This window comes from Sorex fumeus, unplaced genomic scaffold (genome assembly GCF_029834395.1).
Source record: "Sorex fumeus unplaced genomic scaffold, SorFum_2.1 ptg000264l, whole genome shotgun sequence".
Lineage (NCBI taxonomy): Eukaryota > Metazoa > Chordata > Mammalia > Eulipotyphla > Soricidae > Sorex > Sorex fumeus.
The window spans coordinates 4,303,309-4,320,590 of NW_026606321.1; the positions used below are offsets into that span (position 1 = coordinate 4,303,309).

At 44.3% G+C, this 17,282-nt stretch overlaps 1 protein-coding gene across 8 annotated transcripts in view; it reads left to right on the forward strand.

The window, feature by feature from the left end:
- Positions 1 to 17,282, forward strand: part of CTNND2 (catenin delta 2) — a 958,285-nt gene that overhangs the window by 779,992 nt on the left and 161,011 nt on the right. For all 8 annotated transcript variants that reach the window (XM_056109040.1, XM_056109043.1, XM_056109042.1 and 5 more), the window contains one exon: positions 11,316 to 11,499. In XM_056109040.1, coding sequence (XP_055965015.1) covers positions 11,316 to 11,499 — 184 coding nt within the window. The remainder of the gene's footprint in view (positions 1 to 11,315; positions 11,500 to 17,282) is intronic.

The window sequence follows — 17,282 nt, forward strand, 5'->3', positions numbered from 1 at the left end:
TTTGTTTTCTGAAGTATAAGTGAATGGAGTGTGTGAAGCTCGTTGAGGCCATCACCCACACCATTGGAAGGACTCTCGAGAGCATCTTATTCACGTGGCTTCTTGAGGGTCATGCCTGACTAGTGCTTCTATGATGTAGCCCAATACCCTCTCCACAGCTCTGACACAGAAGTCCACAGAGACACAGATGGACATGCACAGTTTCAAAGTGTGTGTGCACACACACTTGAGCTCTGTTTACGCACACATGCTGAGCACACGCTAGACAATTGCATGCATGCAGAAGGGCACACACGCATGGCATGAGTTCAGAATCCAGTGGTCCTTCATATTCTGGCTAGCCATGCCCTATTTACCCGTGACTTACCCCCTGTCTCTGAACTCTGTCCTCCCCCGACAAAATCTGAACCTGACATTTTTATAAGATCAAATTCCTCCCATCCTTCTTTCTTCTCTTCTTTTTCTACACAACACTTTAAGTGTAAGATAAATGATAGCAGTGTTGGGGCTGGAGCGATAGCACAGCAGGTAAGGCGTTTGCCTTGCACGCAGCCAACATGGCCAACCCAGGTTCGATTCCCAGCATCCCATATGGTCCCCCAGCACCGCCAGGAGTAATTCCTGAGTGCATGAGCCAGGAGTGACCCCTGAGCATCGCCGGGTGTGACCCAAAAACCAAAAAAAAAAAAAAAAGAACAAATGATAGTAGTGTTTAAAAATTGTCTCTTTGTAAACATTCTATTGGCTTGAATTCATTGTTAAATCTAAAATCAATTTTAAATGCATTCATTTAAAGCAAATTCATCCCATTGAGGCTGGTTATCCATATTTTCATGTTCAGGGATCTATTTTTGAGGTCTAAAGATTAAAAACAAATGAGGACTTAGAGAAACTTTGTAAACAATCACATTATTTTAACATAATTTAATGCTTGCTATTATTTTTTTTAATTGTTGGCCTTTCTATTTTTCAAGATAGTCTTCACCTCTTTTGGGAAAAAAATAACCCACAATTACTTTCTATTAAATAAAGGATCCAATGAATGTAATTAAGAAATTTTAATAAACCAATTACTGCTCATGAATATGGATAATCTCAAGAAGAACTATCCTGTACTTGAAATAAAAATAAACTACATTTTTAATCTATTGAGTATATATAATTAGTTACTTAAATGTCTTCTCTGCCAAACCTACTGTCAAATTATATTTGGAGCAGCAATAATTTTCTACTGATAAAGTAAAACTATTGAATCCATATAATTAAAGAAAAGTTGCCATAAAGCATTTTTTTATTTTGGATTATAATCTAGAATAAATTAGTGTATTTTATCAGGTAAATTAAAATTTGCTGGTGACCATCAGCCAAAATATAAAATATTTTTATGTTACTTTAAACAAGTATAAATGAAGTAGCTGGTTAAGGATGCTGACTACTTCTGCAGATTCTGTTCATTCCACAGTTTTTCCATGATTCGAATTTTAACATTCTTCTGGCTAATGTAAAATTATCACAGAGTTAATATAAGAAAATTACCCCAGTAAAGTACTCAAGATAAACCTTCTTGTGCTGAACTGATTAATGTTTTATAGTGAAATGAATATTTTGCCATGAACTAATGCCATGAACTAAAAATGGCTTTTCTGAATAACCCAGGAGTTGTAATCCTGCTGGAGGTTTTTTGTTATTTTTTGTACTCTTGTTTTGATATATTATTTGTGACATTGCATCTTACACCTGTTCTTTTTCTGTCAAATCGTTGCTTGATTTTGCAAGCTCTCTTAAGACATAAAGCAGTTCAGTGCTTGGAGAAGAACGTAATTCTCCAAGGGTGGCATCCTCCAGTCATCATTCCCATGTTTCTTTGGCATCTCCGTGGTGCCCCCAAGGTGCCAGGGGCCGACTCTGTAGCTGCCTACTTCTCCATCCTGCAAACACACACAGTCCCTGCAGCCATGTCCTGCCTGTAACCTCAGGACGGAGAGAATCATCTGCAGTCACGGAAAATCAACAAGCAGTGAAAAAGCTTGGGAAGTGTGAGTCAGTGATAAAGGTTTCTGAAAATAGAAGTAGGAGAGCGCAAGGCAGAGTCTGGGAGGGTGATTTAGATGAACCAGAGAGCATGAATGCATTTCAGGGGCCATGTGAGAGAAGGAAGGAACCGCCTTGGAGGGCGTGGAGAGGAATGTGGGAGCAAGCAGTCAGCCGTGAGTTGCAGGTGATCTTCTGTGTTAAGGAGGAAGCAGAGGACAGAGTGGCAGTGGGAGAAGGCCTGGGATGAGGAACTCCCTTTGGTTCTCTGAGGTGACCACTGGGTGGACAGAAGCTAGCTCGGGGGATCCCTGGGAGGCACAGAGAGAGCAGAGCAGAAGCCAAAGCAGCCGAGTCAAGACCCAGTTAGAGGCAGAGAGAGAGGCCTGACCGTGACACTGCGGCCAGAGTTAGCCTCACTTTAAGTGTTATAATACTTAGGGGCCGGGGGGCTCCCAAGCAGTGCTCAAGCATCGGAGGGCCCCTTCTGGCCGCTCTTAGCCAACTGACCCAGTTGTTTCAATGTCCGAGCACCAGGATCAGGTGATGTTGGGTGCGGAGGGTGCTGGGGGGCCTCCAGGGTTTCACCGCATGGTGTTGAGGTGTGACCCCATTACCTCTGGAGCTTGAACTCATTCCTTGCACATGTGAGGCATGTACCCCTGAGCCTTGGACTGTGTCCTCAGCCTCCAAAGCAGAGTATTGCCGGGGGGTGTTGGGGGCTATCAAATAATAACACCCCTAAAAATGCCCAGTTCCCTGATTTTCAGAGCTTAGAATGGTTTATACGCTAAAAGGGATTTTGGAGAGACAAGACAAGTAAGGATTTTGAGATTGGGAGGACTCTTGTGCATTATCCTGCTGGCTCATTCTCCTCTCACATGCTCCTCGGGGAGGAAGACAGGAATGTTAGCAGCCAGCCGAGAAGGCTTGGCCCAACCCACTGATGTCACCACTGTCCCAGACCCTGGGAACAGAGAGGCACCTCTGGGGGTATGACAGATAAGGGTCTTGCCCTGCTGCCCTAAGGCCACTGGGACAGTAAGCTCCTCAGGGCAAATCTCCTTAAGTTGTGTGTGTATGTGTGTGTGTGTGTGTGTGTGTGTGTGTGTGCGTCTGTCTGTCTGTCTCTCTGTGTCTGTGTGAGTATGTCTATTTGTGTACATGTGGGGAAGTATATATGTGTTTATCATATCTGGGCTTCTCTGTGTGAATGAGTATGTACATGTGACAACATGTATGTGCACAGGAGGGACATGGATGTGGCAGCCCCCACTCCTTCCCACTTTGGCCTCCTCCACTTTGGCACAGGCATGGGCCTTGATGCCCAAGTGTCGGGGTGCAATGCCTGCAGAGGTCGAGTCCCTCCCCCCACCCCACTGCCCGCCGCTGCCCAGACAGTGCTCTGTTTGCACGGGTCAGGAGGGAAGTCTGTCAGGGGGAGGTTTCAGATCCAAATGAAGGGAGGCAGTGTGAGGGGCACACTGTGCTATCTGGGGTCGCCTCAGGGGAGCCAGCAGCAGGCGATGCAGGAGGGAAGGAAGCTGTTCTGAGGGATGCTGACATCAGGGAGATGCAGATCAAAACAACAATGAGATATCATCTCACACCAACAGAGACTGGCCCACATCCAAAAGAACAAAAGCAACAGGTGCTGGCGTGGATGTGGCGAGAAAGGGACCCTCCTTCACTGCTGGTGGGAATGCCAACTGGTTCAGCCCTTTTGGAAAACAGTATGGACGATACTCAAAAAATTAGAAATTGAGCTCCCATTTGACCCAGCAATACCCCTCCTGGGAATATATCCCAGAGAGGCAAAAAAGTATAGTCGAAGTGACATCTGCACTTGTTTGTTCATTGTAGCACTGTTTACAATAGCCAGAATCTGGAAAAAACCTGAGTGCCCGAGAACAGATGACTGGTTAAAGAAACTTTGGTACATTTATACAATGGAGTACTATGTAGCTGTTAGAAAAGATGAAGTTATGAAACTTACATACAAGTGGTACTACATGGAAAGTATCATGTTAAGCAAAATGAGTCAGAGAGAGAGGGATAGACATAGAAAGATTGCATTCATCTGGGGAACATAAAGTAACAAAATAGGAGACTAACACCCAAGAGTGTCCGAGATTAGTACCAGGAATTTTGCTCTATGACTTGGAGGCCAGTCACACATGCTAGGGGAAAAGGGAGCTCAGATAGAAAAGGGAGCACCAAATAAAGGATGTTGGGAGGATCCTCCCAGGATGGGAGAAGCATGCTGAAAGTAGACTATGGACCAAACATGATTTCCACTCACTGCCTCTTTTGCAAACCACAACACCCAATAAGAAAGAGAGAACAGAGGGGAATGCCCTGCCACAGAGGCAGGGTGGGATGGGGGGGATGGGGGTGGGAGGGATACTGGGATCCGTGGTGGTGGGAAATGGGCACTGGTGGAGGGATGGGTATTTGATCATTGTATAATTGAAACCCAAGCACAAAATTTATAAGTCTACAACTGTACCTCATGGTGTCTCACTGAGGGATGCTGAGCTGAAGAATGAGGGGAGAGCACAGTGCCCTGCAACTTCTCTGGAGCCTATTGTCTCACTTCCTGTCTGCTAGGAGACTTTCTTCCCTTCTCTTCCCGGCCTCTTTTCTACCTGTTAGAAAACAGCAAGACTCCCTCTTTTGGTCGTAAGATGCCTTTTATGCTTTCAAATTTCTTACATGTAAAAAAGGCAAAAGTCTCTCTTCCATAGTTTTGTTTTTAGAATGAATGTATTTTACACGAAGACAACGAAGATAGAAACTGCAGGCAGTGAGCCACATCTATTCAAATGTAAACGTCCGATTCAGGTTGTTAGGCATTCGAATGAATCAATGCTCTTGGCCAAGTTTGTGTTGACAAGGACGCCTCCAACACCTCTTTTATTGCATGTTCCGAGGAACAATTCTTCTCCAGTGTCGAAAACGTCATGGTGAGATTCGTGCCTTCTTGTCTCGGTCAGACCAATGATGTCGTACTTGATCATTCGTGCTTGTACCATCAGGTCCTCGATGGATGCATCTGATGCTAGCATACGTGCATTGAAAGTACAGACGATCATTTTTGTCTTCCTTCGTTGTGGCAGCCTACATCGGCCTTGAGATTTTGTCAGCCTCTCCTTTCTCATCCTTCTCAGTGCTGCCATGTCGGTGAAGACTTCAGGGTCAGGTGAATGAGACCAGTTGTAGTTACTGGTTTTGGCATATCGAACACACAGCGGATAGCTTGCCAGGCTCTTCCGTGCGGGCGGAATGCTCTCGGTAGCTTGCCAGTCTTTCCGAGAGGGATAGAGGCTTTTGGGGCGACCTCTAATCACTCTTGTAGGTGTTACCATATTTGAACCCTATCAAATATGGTACGACAATTCCGGAAGATGGGTATTTAGTGTCTTATGATGTGTCGCGCGGCCGCTTGCGGCTGCGCGGGTCCGGAGAGCGTCCTGGAGTGTGGCGACGGCTGAGTAGTGGAAGTAGTGTCGAGAGTGGAAGTCTGCCAGTGGGGTATTTATCTGGGTAGGGTGGGTCTCCTGTGCACAATTCGATCCCTGGGTGGTTGATGGAAGCAGACAGGGCAGGGTAGGGTGGGGCTCCTGATTAGAATCCCTTTGTCACCTGTGGTGGTGGGAGCAAGCAGAGAAGCTCTCTCCCTGGGTCCGCCGAGCCTGGAGTCCAAGGTCTCAGAGAGTTCCGCTTATCTTGTTCTGTGGGTCTTCAGTCGTGCGTGGGTCTCGGCCGGAGCTGCCACGTGGGTCCGGAAAGCGTCCTGGAGTGTGGCGACTTCGTTGTCTACGCACCAACATCTCATTATGATGAAAGAGAAATTGAGAAGTTCTACATGGAGCTAGAGAAGTTCTATAAAGAAGACCACACCTTCTACAAGATCATTGTGAGTGATTTTAATGCCAAGATAGGACCGAGAAGATCAGCTGAAGAACTTCACATCGGGACCCATGGCCTAGAATGGAACAAACAGGGTGAGAGACTGTCTGAGTTCATCATGTCAACCAATACCATTCATGGTAACTCACAGTTCCAGAAGGCAGAATCTAAACGATGGACATGGGAGTCTCCCAGTGGACGATTCCATAATGAAATAGACCACATCATATTCAGTCGACGGTTTTGCCTGACTGATGTCGCTGTTGTCCCAAAATTTCGAACGGGATCGGACCACCGTCTCCTTCGTGCAAAATTCTACTTCACAGAGCGGGGAGAACGGGCTGCAAAGTTCAAAAAGAGAACTCCCAGAATGACCACCAACTGGGAACTCTTTGGTACTATTGTGGCAACATGGGAAGATGCCATTGTTGACAACATTGACAGGAATACGATCGACTGGTTCAGCACCTCCATGAATGTGCGAGGAACGCCAAGAGAGAGATAGCCACAAAAAGTCGCCTATCTTCGAAAACTCTTGAGCTAATTCGCCAGCGTGGTTTGGCGCATGCCTCAGGCAACCGCAAGCTAACGTCCGAGCTCGCAAAGCAGTGCAGAGATGCGATCAAGGAAGACCTCAAAGAGAGAAGAGCAGAAGTACTGGTAGATGCGACAGAAGCCGGGAAAAGTATTCGTAACGCCCGCCTGTCCTTCGCCAACTATAAGACCAAGATGACTGCCCTCCAACGTCCTGATGGATCCATCACATCCTCCAGAACGACAATGGAGAAGATTATCCATGACTTCTACTCAAATGTCTTGATAGCCATGTCCACTTGCCGACATACCAAATTCCACAGGATGGATATGTCGTTCCCAACGTTCTCCCTTCCGAAATCTGACACGCCATTTTGTCGGTAAAGAAACAAACAGCACCTGGCCCAGACAAGGTCAGACCTGAACACCTGAAGAACCTGCCGTCAGTACTCATCAGTACACTGGCTCGGCTCTTCACTTGCTACCTGTCTGAATGCAAGGTTCCGTCCCAATGGAAAACCAGCAGGACCGTACTACTGTTCAAGAAGGGAGACATCCATGACATTGGCAACTATCGCCCGATCTGCCTATTGTCTGTCATCTACAAGTTGTTCACTCGAGTCATCCTAAATAGGATTGGCAGAACACTAGATGAAGGACAACCATGCGAGCAAGCAGGGTTCCGCAAAGGATTCAGCACCATCGACCATATCCACACAATAATCAAGCCCATTGAGGTTTCTCGGGAGTTCAAGATGCCGCTCTGTTTAACATTCATTGATTTAAAGAAGGCCTTTGATTCTGTTGAGTCGGAAGCGGTCATTGAAGCCCTAGCCAATCAGGGCATTCAAGCCCAATACATCAGGATCCTCCGTGAGCTGTATTGCGGATTCACTACCAGGATCTCACCATTCTACAAAGAAGTGATCGTTGATGTCAAGAGAAGGGTGCGGCAGGGTGATACCATTTCACCGAAACTCTTCAGTGCCACCCTCGAGAACATCATGCGACGACTGGAATGGGAAGGAATGGGAGTGAAGATAGATGGTCGGCAACTACACCACCTCCGGTATGCTGATGACATTGTTTTAATAACACCAAACATCAGCCAAGCGGCACAAATGCTGGCCGACTTTGACCATGAGTGTGGAAAGGTGGGACTACAGCTGAATCTTACGAAGACAATGTTTATGAGAAACAGCCTTGTTCCTGACGCCCCATTCGCTCTCAATGGAACGACCATCTCCGAATGCAACAGCTATGTGTACCTAGGTCGAGAGGTCAACATGACAAATGACCTGGCACCCGAGCTGCGCAGGAGGAAGAGAGCGGCTTGGAACGCCTTCAAGAACGTCGAAGAAATAGCTAAGAGGACGAAGAACCTCCGGCTCCAGGCACATCTCTTTGATTCCACTGTTCTTCCTGCATTAACATATGCCTCAGAGACCTGCGCCCTACGCAAACAAGATGAGAACGCTATTCAGGTCTCCCAAAGAAGAATAGAAAGAGCTATGCTTGGAATATCACGTTTCACTCAAATGAGAGAAAGAATCCGGAGTTCTGACATCCGTCGACGATCAAGAATCAGGGACGCTGTCTCATATGCCAAGGTGTTGAAAATCAAATGGGCTGGTCACGTAATGAGATTTAAAGATGACTGCTGGACTAGAGCTGTTACCGACTGGATTCCACGGGATGTCAAAAGACCGCATGGCCACCCACCTTCCAGATGGTCAGACTTCTTCATCAAGATCATGAACGATCGGTTTGAGGCCCTTCATGTTCTTGGAGCGAACAGATGCCATTGGGCTACACTAGCACGCGACAGGGACAAATGGAGACGTTACTGGCACCCGCTCAAGCAAATCGATGACTAACGGGAAGTTAAGTGATTAAGTGAAGTATTTTTCACCAAACCATAGCACCCAGTGCTTACAGATCAGTATCTACAAATCAGGATTTGCAAATGAAATACAATCCTGCTTCCCCCTTCCCTCCCCATATATTCCTACAGTTCACTTAGAACAGACGTTAACCCTTTAATGTAACATTCTTAACAGTTATCCTCAGGGGAGCCAGAGTGATAGTACTGCAGGGAGGGTGTTTTCCTTGCACAAGGCCGACCCTGGTTCAATCCCCAGCATCGCATAGGCCCCCGAAGCACCACCAGGAGTAACCGCTGAGCATCACTGGGTGTGGCCCAAAATTTAAAAAAAAGTTATCCTCAGCGGGGTTGGAGCCATAGTACAGCAGATAGAGCACTTGCTTTTGCACACAGCTGACTTGGCTTCAATTCCCAGCATCCCATACGGTCCCCTGAGCACCACAAGGAGTGATCCCTGAGCACAGAGCCAGGAGTAAGCCCTGAGCACCACTGCCAGTGACCTAGACCACCACCAACAAAATAAATAAATAAAACTAAATTTTTTTAAAGTTATTCTCAAATGTGAGGGTAGAAAAGAATGTCGTTTTAACAGGTCTTTTTTTTTAAAAAAAAAAAAAAGTCCTCATGCTGGGAATTAGATATATGTCCTCCTGTGTGAGACATATATGTGCTTTGCTCCTAAACCACATTCCTGGTCCTCAACATAAAAATGAAAAACTGTTTTGATCGAAGAGAGTTCATGATTGCATACTGCCGACATATAAATGGGATCACTTTAAGCATTTGGGTTACCTAAATGTTAACAAAATCTTTTTTTGTTTGTTTGTTTTTTGGGGGGTTACACCTGGCGATGCTCAGGGCTGACCCCTGGCTATGCATTCAGGCATCACTCATGGTGGTGCTTGGGAACTATATGGGATGCCGGGTCTCAAACCCAGGTCAGCTGCTTGCAAGGCAGATGCCCTTCCTGCTATTGCTCTGGCCCCAGCAAAATCATTCTTAAGGGGAAGAATAAACAACTACTTTTTATGAAAGAAGTCAAGTATTCCTAGTGTATCACCTCGGTCTCCATCGAAATGTTTTTGAGCACCTCTGTGTGCTGTACCGCCCAGCACTTCTACTTGGTAATGGCAGTGCCTGATGGCAACCAGAAATGGTCTGAATCAGTGTTTCTCCCCCAAGGTAGACCAAGGGGGCCAAGGGTGAAAATCACGTAAATGGAGGTACATGGCATGAGACTGGGGAGGCAGCCTGTAGGGTGGGAAGTACGGTGCAGGAAGGAAACAAGGTGGGAAAGGAATCATAGTTGGAATAAAGTTGAAAATACACAGCTTTACAGCATGTTTCAACTGTTCCAACAAAGAGGTAGCCAAGTTAAGGAGCAGGTAACAGACTATTCAGGCCTTGTGGCCCTCTAATCTCCATCCTAAATACTTAGCTCTTCTCTTTTAGAACAAGCACAGCCAAAGACAATTTGTAAATAAACAGGCATGACTGCCTCCTAATAAAACTTTATTGACAAAAGCAAACTAACAGATTTACTCTCAAGCCAACCCCCTGTTATATGGAAGACTTGGTTTATATCTGCTGGGCACCAAACACACTCATTTCCTTTGTATTTACCTAAATAAAGTGTAAATTTGGTAAATAGTTGATAGAGATTTTCTCTATTGTCCCATTTTTGTAGAGTAGATTTAAAACTAGAAATCACTTACTAACAATGATGTGTTTCAATGAGTATTGTTTGTGTTTCAATGAGTATTATTAATGCCGTTGACTGTTGAACATATATAATGCAAGAACTAATAAAGATTTTCAGAAATGCATTCTATTTCTAACACAGTAGAAGAAACACAATCTCATCTGAAATTCTGTTGAATGGATAATGTGGACGTTGTTTCTGAAGATGACTACAATATTTTTTCCCAGTCTGAAGTGATGATGTCTTTTTTAAGTTAATGTAAAGAAAAATACAGTCTGCCAGTAATTTCAACAAAAGATTATTTTCTGCTTCTTTTACTTTGTGTATGTTTTTTGAACAAATGAAATCATTATTTTATAAGCATCATTTCCAAATGATATATGCAATCCTTGGGCTTATTTCTAAAATTGATCCCCAACAATGTCCTCTGGAACTATTTAGAAACCCAGATCATTCTTTCTGTCCTTGAAATTGGCATGATCTCTGTCTCTATTAATTATTGGTGTACCCTGTACATTTCTATTAGACCCTGTACTATACAACTCTCTGTCAATATGTAACAAAGGCCAATCACAGATTTTTAGGCAAAATCTGAAAAAACAGTTATAAGTGACAGGAATTGAAAGGACTGGGTGTACAGGTTGTCATCTAATGTTATACTAAGTTCTCATAAGATCCTGCAAGAAGGTGGTTGGTTCAACAGGGAAGCAAAGTGACCCAGCAAGACTCAGTGTGTATGTCTGTGTGTGTGTGTGTCTGTGTCTGTATCTGTTTGTCTGTCTGCACATGCCTCAGACTGGGGGAGAGGTGCCTTAGATTAAACAAGTATGTACTGCTGGTTTAATTCAGGTACCCTACACTCTTTGCTTTGGTACATGAGTCTGTTATGCCAAAGGTGAAGAGAATCCTGGCTGGCATCCTCATTCCAATGAAATCTCTTGACTTTGCTTTCTCCATTTTGAAACCAAGACAAGCTCTTCATCATTCCCCTGCCAACTTGTCCCTTTTCACTGCTCTCTCTGACTGGCTTCTCACAGACACTCTAGAGTGGAGGATGTGTCCGAGATACAGGCTCACTGTCTCGGTCCTTCCTGCCCAGCCTGCACGCCTGCTGAGGGATGATGCTTTGATGATGAGAAAGAATAACCATCCTCTCTCTCTCTCTCTCTCTCTCTCTCTCTCTCTCTCTCTCTCTCTCTCTCTCTCTCTCTCTCTCTGTGTGTGTCTGTCTGTCTGCCCGGTATCCTGCAGGAGTCCTTTGGAACCTCTCTTCTTGCGATGCCCTCAAAATGCCAATCATCCAGGATACCCTGGCTGTCTTGACCAATGCCGTGATCATCCCCCACTCGGGCTGGGAGGATCCACCTCTGCAGGATGATAGGAAACTCCAGCTACATTCCTCCCAGGTGCTGCGGAATGCCACTGGGTGCCTCAGGTGAGTGCCGGGCCCTCGCCAGGCCTCCTGCCATGCGTCTTCTACTGCTCTAACTTAAATGCTTGTTTGACTAAGGGTCATAATGATCGTTGACCTGGCAGAGGTGCATAAGAAGCTACTACAAGTCACTTCGAATGAGGTGCTGGCACGTTAAGAGCAACTGCCAATATCCTGTATCCCTGCACACTTTCCTATTAACTTGTTTTCTTAGCAGGTATGTCTCTCAGTGGAATTGTCTTTGTTGTGCATGTACAAAGCCCTGGGTTTAACCTCTGGCACCTAAGGATAGATTCAAACATGGATATAGAGCTTTCAGGTACTGACACAGGTACATTAGTAGAGAGATCACAAGTGTCTTTTCTCTTTCTATCTAGACCATCCAGATATATCTATATATAACAACATAGATAGATAAGTAATTCTTAGGCAAAAACAAAAATCATTTTCTTTGATTGAAAACAGTAGTTCCTGGGCCAGAAAGATAATATGGTGGACTTGTCTTGTACATGGCCAACTCAGGTTTGATCCCTGGCATCCCCTGTGGTCCCCTGAGCCCTCCATGAGTGATTCCTGAGTACAGAGCCAGGAGTAACCCCTGAGTACCACTGGGTATGACCCAATAAAACAAAACAAAAAATAAAGAAATAAATAAGAAAAAAGAAAACAGTATTTGCTAGGAATCTCCCACATTACATCCCTGTCAAACATGTAGAATACCAGGCAGGCCAGCTGGTTGGGGAGAAAACATAACAGATAGAGAAGTACCTACTGAAAAGTCAGCTGTAGTTATTGTGATTTCTTATTCAAAGAAAGTTTCTGTGTGGCTACAAGAGCCTTGCATTCTTGGAAATAACTCTTCAATGGTAAATCCATTTTTAGAAGAAAGGAGAAAAAAAGATCTAATTACTAACTGAAGTCGGTTGTGTGAAATGTTTTTATTGATAACAAAAATGGCTAATGTGTTATAATTTTCTCCCAGTGCATTTAAAAAAATTCTCTTGGGATTTCTTGAGACCTTATATACTGTTTCATTTTTTGGTTGTAGAAAAGAATATAAGAATCCCGATAGAGTCCTTCCAAACTCAAGGTTCAGTTCTGCCCAGGAGGTTATATTGTGCAGCAAAGTTGAACTTCTTTGCTAGCTAAACTTAATCATGGGTTGAGGGCAAAAGGGTGATTTAAACTACCTAGTCAAGTTGTATATATTTTAGAAATACAGTGTACTGGATTCCTTTGGCTGGGCTGTCTCCAAGCTACCATCTCTCCTGCAGTTGATCAGTTCCTAGGTGCAAAAATCAGTCTCCACCGAGAAGGCACAAAATCACCATGGTGTCATCAATAATGATTACTTCATGCATATTTATAACATTGCTTCCAGCATAGAGAGGGACATTTGAGTTTGGGCGTGCATCGAGAGAGATAAAGAGAGTCAGACTTCATAAATATCAGCCTGCCTCCACCACAACAGACAGAGGAAATCCTCTGATGGGTTTCTTTTTCTCAAGGTCATAAAATAATGATCCTTTGACATTGTCTCTCTGGATAAGTTCTACCATAAGCCAAATTTACAATTCTCTAAACCCCCCTACGGAGCGATCCATTTTATGACCTCTTAAATTCTGTTATCCTGCACAAACCTACTGCCCCTCCATAAAAAAGATAACTTTTCCAAAGCTAAGACTGCAGGCACCTCTGGCCTTTTCTGTGTGATTGTTCTATTTCAGCCGCTGGCGGCAAGAAGTAGTGTTTTCCTTCTTGTCAACCTTGAGGTTAAGGAGTGTCACCTTTCCTAACAAAAACTGTGGAGAGTTCTCAGAACCCCTAGTAGAAATATCCCCAATAAACACTTGGCTTACTGTGTCCCTTAGCAATCTCTTTGAGTAACACAGGAACATAATTGAACACTCACAACACAAGGTTCGGGGGCATCACTGTATGTGCCTTGTCCACACCCCATTGATGAAAGGTAGGGGAGGAAGCTGAGCCAGTGTGCATTGCTCAGTTATCTGACTGTGTGGGAGATGGGTCAGGTTAGGTCAGAACACAAGGACTGTGTCTTTTTTATTTATTTATTGTTATTTAATCACTTTGAGATACAGTTACAAAGCTTTCATGTTTGAGTTTCATTCATACAGTGATCGAACACCCATCCCTCCACCAACGTGCATTTTTCACCATCAATGTCCCCAATATCCCTCCAGCCACCCCCACCCCATCCCACCTGCCTCTGTGACAGACTATTTCCCTCTTACTCTCTCTCTACTTTGGGGTTTATGGTTTGCAGATATTGAGAGGCCATCATGTTTGGTCCTTTATCAACTTTCAGCACACATCTCCCATCCCAAGCGATCCCTATAACTATCATTGACTTAGTGATCCCTTCTCTATCCCAGCGACCTTCTCCCTCAGCTCATGAGGGAGGCTTCCTACTATGGAGCAATCTTCCTGGCCCTTGAAGAACTATCTTTTATCTCTATTTAAACACACAGAAACTTGACTCCTTTGTCTTCAGATACTAGCCTCCAGGCCCCATACTCTATGGACCGAGAACATTCCCACCCTACAGAACTACTAGCTAAACAATATCCTGAGTCAGATATTTTGCTTTGTTTCATGAACTGTAATAGAGAAGGCAATGATACTTTGAAATAGAATTTTTACATGTAAGTGTAACTTTTTTTAAAATATAATTTAGCTAGTAACAGAATCTAACAAGTTGTATTCAGTTTGAGAGAGAGAGAGACAAAGAGAGAGAGAGAGAGCAATTCAACAGAAAACACAGGACAGAACTGTGACAAGTTTGATAAAGGAAACAACATCAGGACTAAAAACATTTAAATTTCTGTGGTGTGATTTAATGGTGTTCCACTGTTTTGAGACAAAACATAGTAATGAAATAAAATGTATACCATCTATTTCTTTTTTCCTCCTTTCTCTTAAACATATCTTTTTTTTATCAAGGAATCATTTTGAAAACTAAGGCATTGTTGCTGAGAACAATCTATTGTCCTAAAATTATTGTTGATTTTTCCCCTTTATATACTTCAACTTACAAAAATTTACCAAAACCTTTATGAGTCAGGGGCTAAAAATAATTCAGTCTTTGCTGTAATCATACATTCTACAAATGTGTTTTGAGACTGTATTTTTTCTTATTACCATTCGGCATCAAACAACAATTTGAATTAACTGAAAAGTGATGTGATATATCAAAAATATGAAACAAATGCTTTGCATTAGGGAGGACTAGGTCTACATGAGCCCTTGAGAAGTGTCAGGGAAACCCCTGGGGCACCAAGCTAGGAGTAACCTTCCTCAAGTATCACTGGCGTGACCCAAAATAAGCCACACACACACACACACACACACACACGCCCCCCCCCCCCACACACACACACTACAAGCAGAAAAGTAGCATGGGGTCACCATTCAAATTATTCCATGCATATTAAATTTGATTTGTGTCAAATATAGTTTAGTTAAATTGAATTTAGAATCTATCCTCAGGTTGTTTCTCTTTGATACCTTCTACTGAAAAGTCTCAAGAATTGAAAAGACATTGAAGAATGAAGTTCTGGATGTGTTCATCCTTTCATGTTAAAATTTGAACTGGCAGCACAATTCTTGTCCATTTAACCATTGGAGATTTGGGATGGAGGTGGATTCTACTCTGGCCATGAGTAAGATATTTAAAGAAAAAATGATTTTTCTATTCATAAATCCCTATCTTCCCAGCAGCAGAAATTTCTGCTTTAATGCCCTTTCCATTCTTGTGTGGATTCTCCGTTCCACAGCTCCTCCTTAGTGAACTCAGAAGTGATCCTCGCACCCAATCCTGAGTCCTGACCCAGAACATGCCCATTGCACTGCACTGAGCTCTTATTATCTGATGTATAAAAATTCTGTGCTTAGAACCCAAAGCCAGCATCCCGCCCAGGAAGACCTGCCCTCTCCTCCCCGTTGGCTCCTTGAAGTTGCCGCTTTACATTTACTGAGTTACACCCTCTGGGCCTCCCTCTCATATGTCTCTCCTTGCCAACTGTTTCCCATCCCACTCTTTTCCTATTCCGCATTCTCCCTGCTATAGGCCCAGGACGTTTTGTGAGCAGGTGGCCCGGGAAGAGCAAATTCCTCAGCTCCAGATAAGTCAGTGCCTTCCCTCCACCTCCGTCCCAAACCTGCAGGCGAATCAGAGGTTTCCAAACCTCTTTGGCTCACCACCCCTTTAAAAAAAATTACCTTCATCCTTCTTTATACCAACAAACAGAAAGAGCCCCCACTTGTACCCAAGTCTCCTACTCTCTATTCTTCCCATAGCCAACTCACCCCCACCTCCATCACAGACTAAGGTAAAGGTAAAGGTAAAGGTAAAGGCCCTCCCGTTGATCGTCGATTTGCTCGAGCGGGCCCAGTAACGTCTCCATTGGAGACTTTGTTGTTACTGTGTCTGGCATATCGAATACTCTCGGTAGCTTGCCGGGCTCTCCGAGAGGGGCGGAGGAATCGAACTCGGGTCGGCCATGTTGGCTGCGTGTAAGGCGAACACCCTACCTGCTGTGCTATCGCTCCAGCCCCCATCACAGACTAATAGCATACATATTGGGAAACACCAACAGACCAAACTCCATTGCCTTTTTGTCTTAAATTGAATCACTGTGAGATACACAGTTAAAAGCTGTTCATGGTAGGTTTTAAGTCATATAATATCATAACACCCATGCCTCTACCAGTGTACATTTCCCACCACCAAAGTTCCCAGTTTCCTTCCCACTACCCACTCTCTTCCTGTCTCTCTGGCAGGCACTCTCCTCCCCCTCCCTGGCTCCTTCCCCTCCTCTCTCCCTCTCTCTCCCTCTCTCTCCCTCTTTCTCCCCCCCCCCCCCATTGCAGCTCTAGTCACAATAGCCAGAATCCAGAAACAACCAAGTGCCCTAGAACAGATGACTGTTTAAAGAAACTATAGTACATCTAAACAATGGAATACTACATAGCTGTTAAGAAAAATGGAGTTATGAAAGTTACTTGTAAATGGAGAGATATGGAGAGTATTATGCTAAATAAAATGAGTCAGAAGTCTCAGGACAGATATAGTATGATTGCACTCATTTGTGAGATATAAAAAACATAATATGAGACTATTACCTAATGACAGGGACTGGAGCGATCGCACAGCAACAGGGCGTTTGCCTTGCACGCAGCCAACATGGCCGACCCGAGTTCGATTCCTCCACCCCTCTCGGAGAGCCCGGCAAGCTACCGAGAATATCTCGCCGCACAGCAGAGCCTGGCAAGCTACCCATGACGTATTCGATATGCCAAACACAGTAGCAACAAAGTCTCCAATGGAGATGTTACTGGGTCCGCTTGAGCAAATCTGTGAACAACGGGAGGACAGTGACAGTGACAGTGACCTAAGGACAGTAGAAACAAGGCCCAGGATGATTGGTCCACAGTTGGAAGCCTGCCTCAGGTGCTAGGGAAGAAGGTAGTTGGGATAGAAAAGGGACCACTATGACAAAGATAGTTGTAGATAATCACTCTGGATGAGAAGCTCCATTGCTGTTTAAGACACTGCATTTTGTGGTCTGGCTCCGAAAATAGTAGCAGTTGTGTTCCCAGCCCTCAGATTCCTCCATTCTTTGGATGAATTAAAGCGAGTTGATGGTATATTTCTGTGACTCTAGCTTGGGGAATAAATAAAAAAAAAAACAAAGAAAAAAAGAGTCTTTCCTTCAGATAGTGTTTTATATCCCAGGCAGTATACAGCCCTGGTAGAAGGAGCT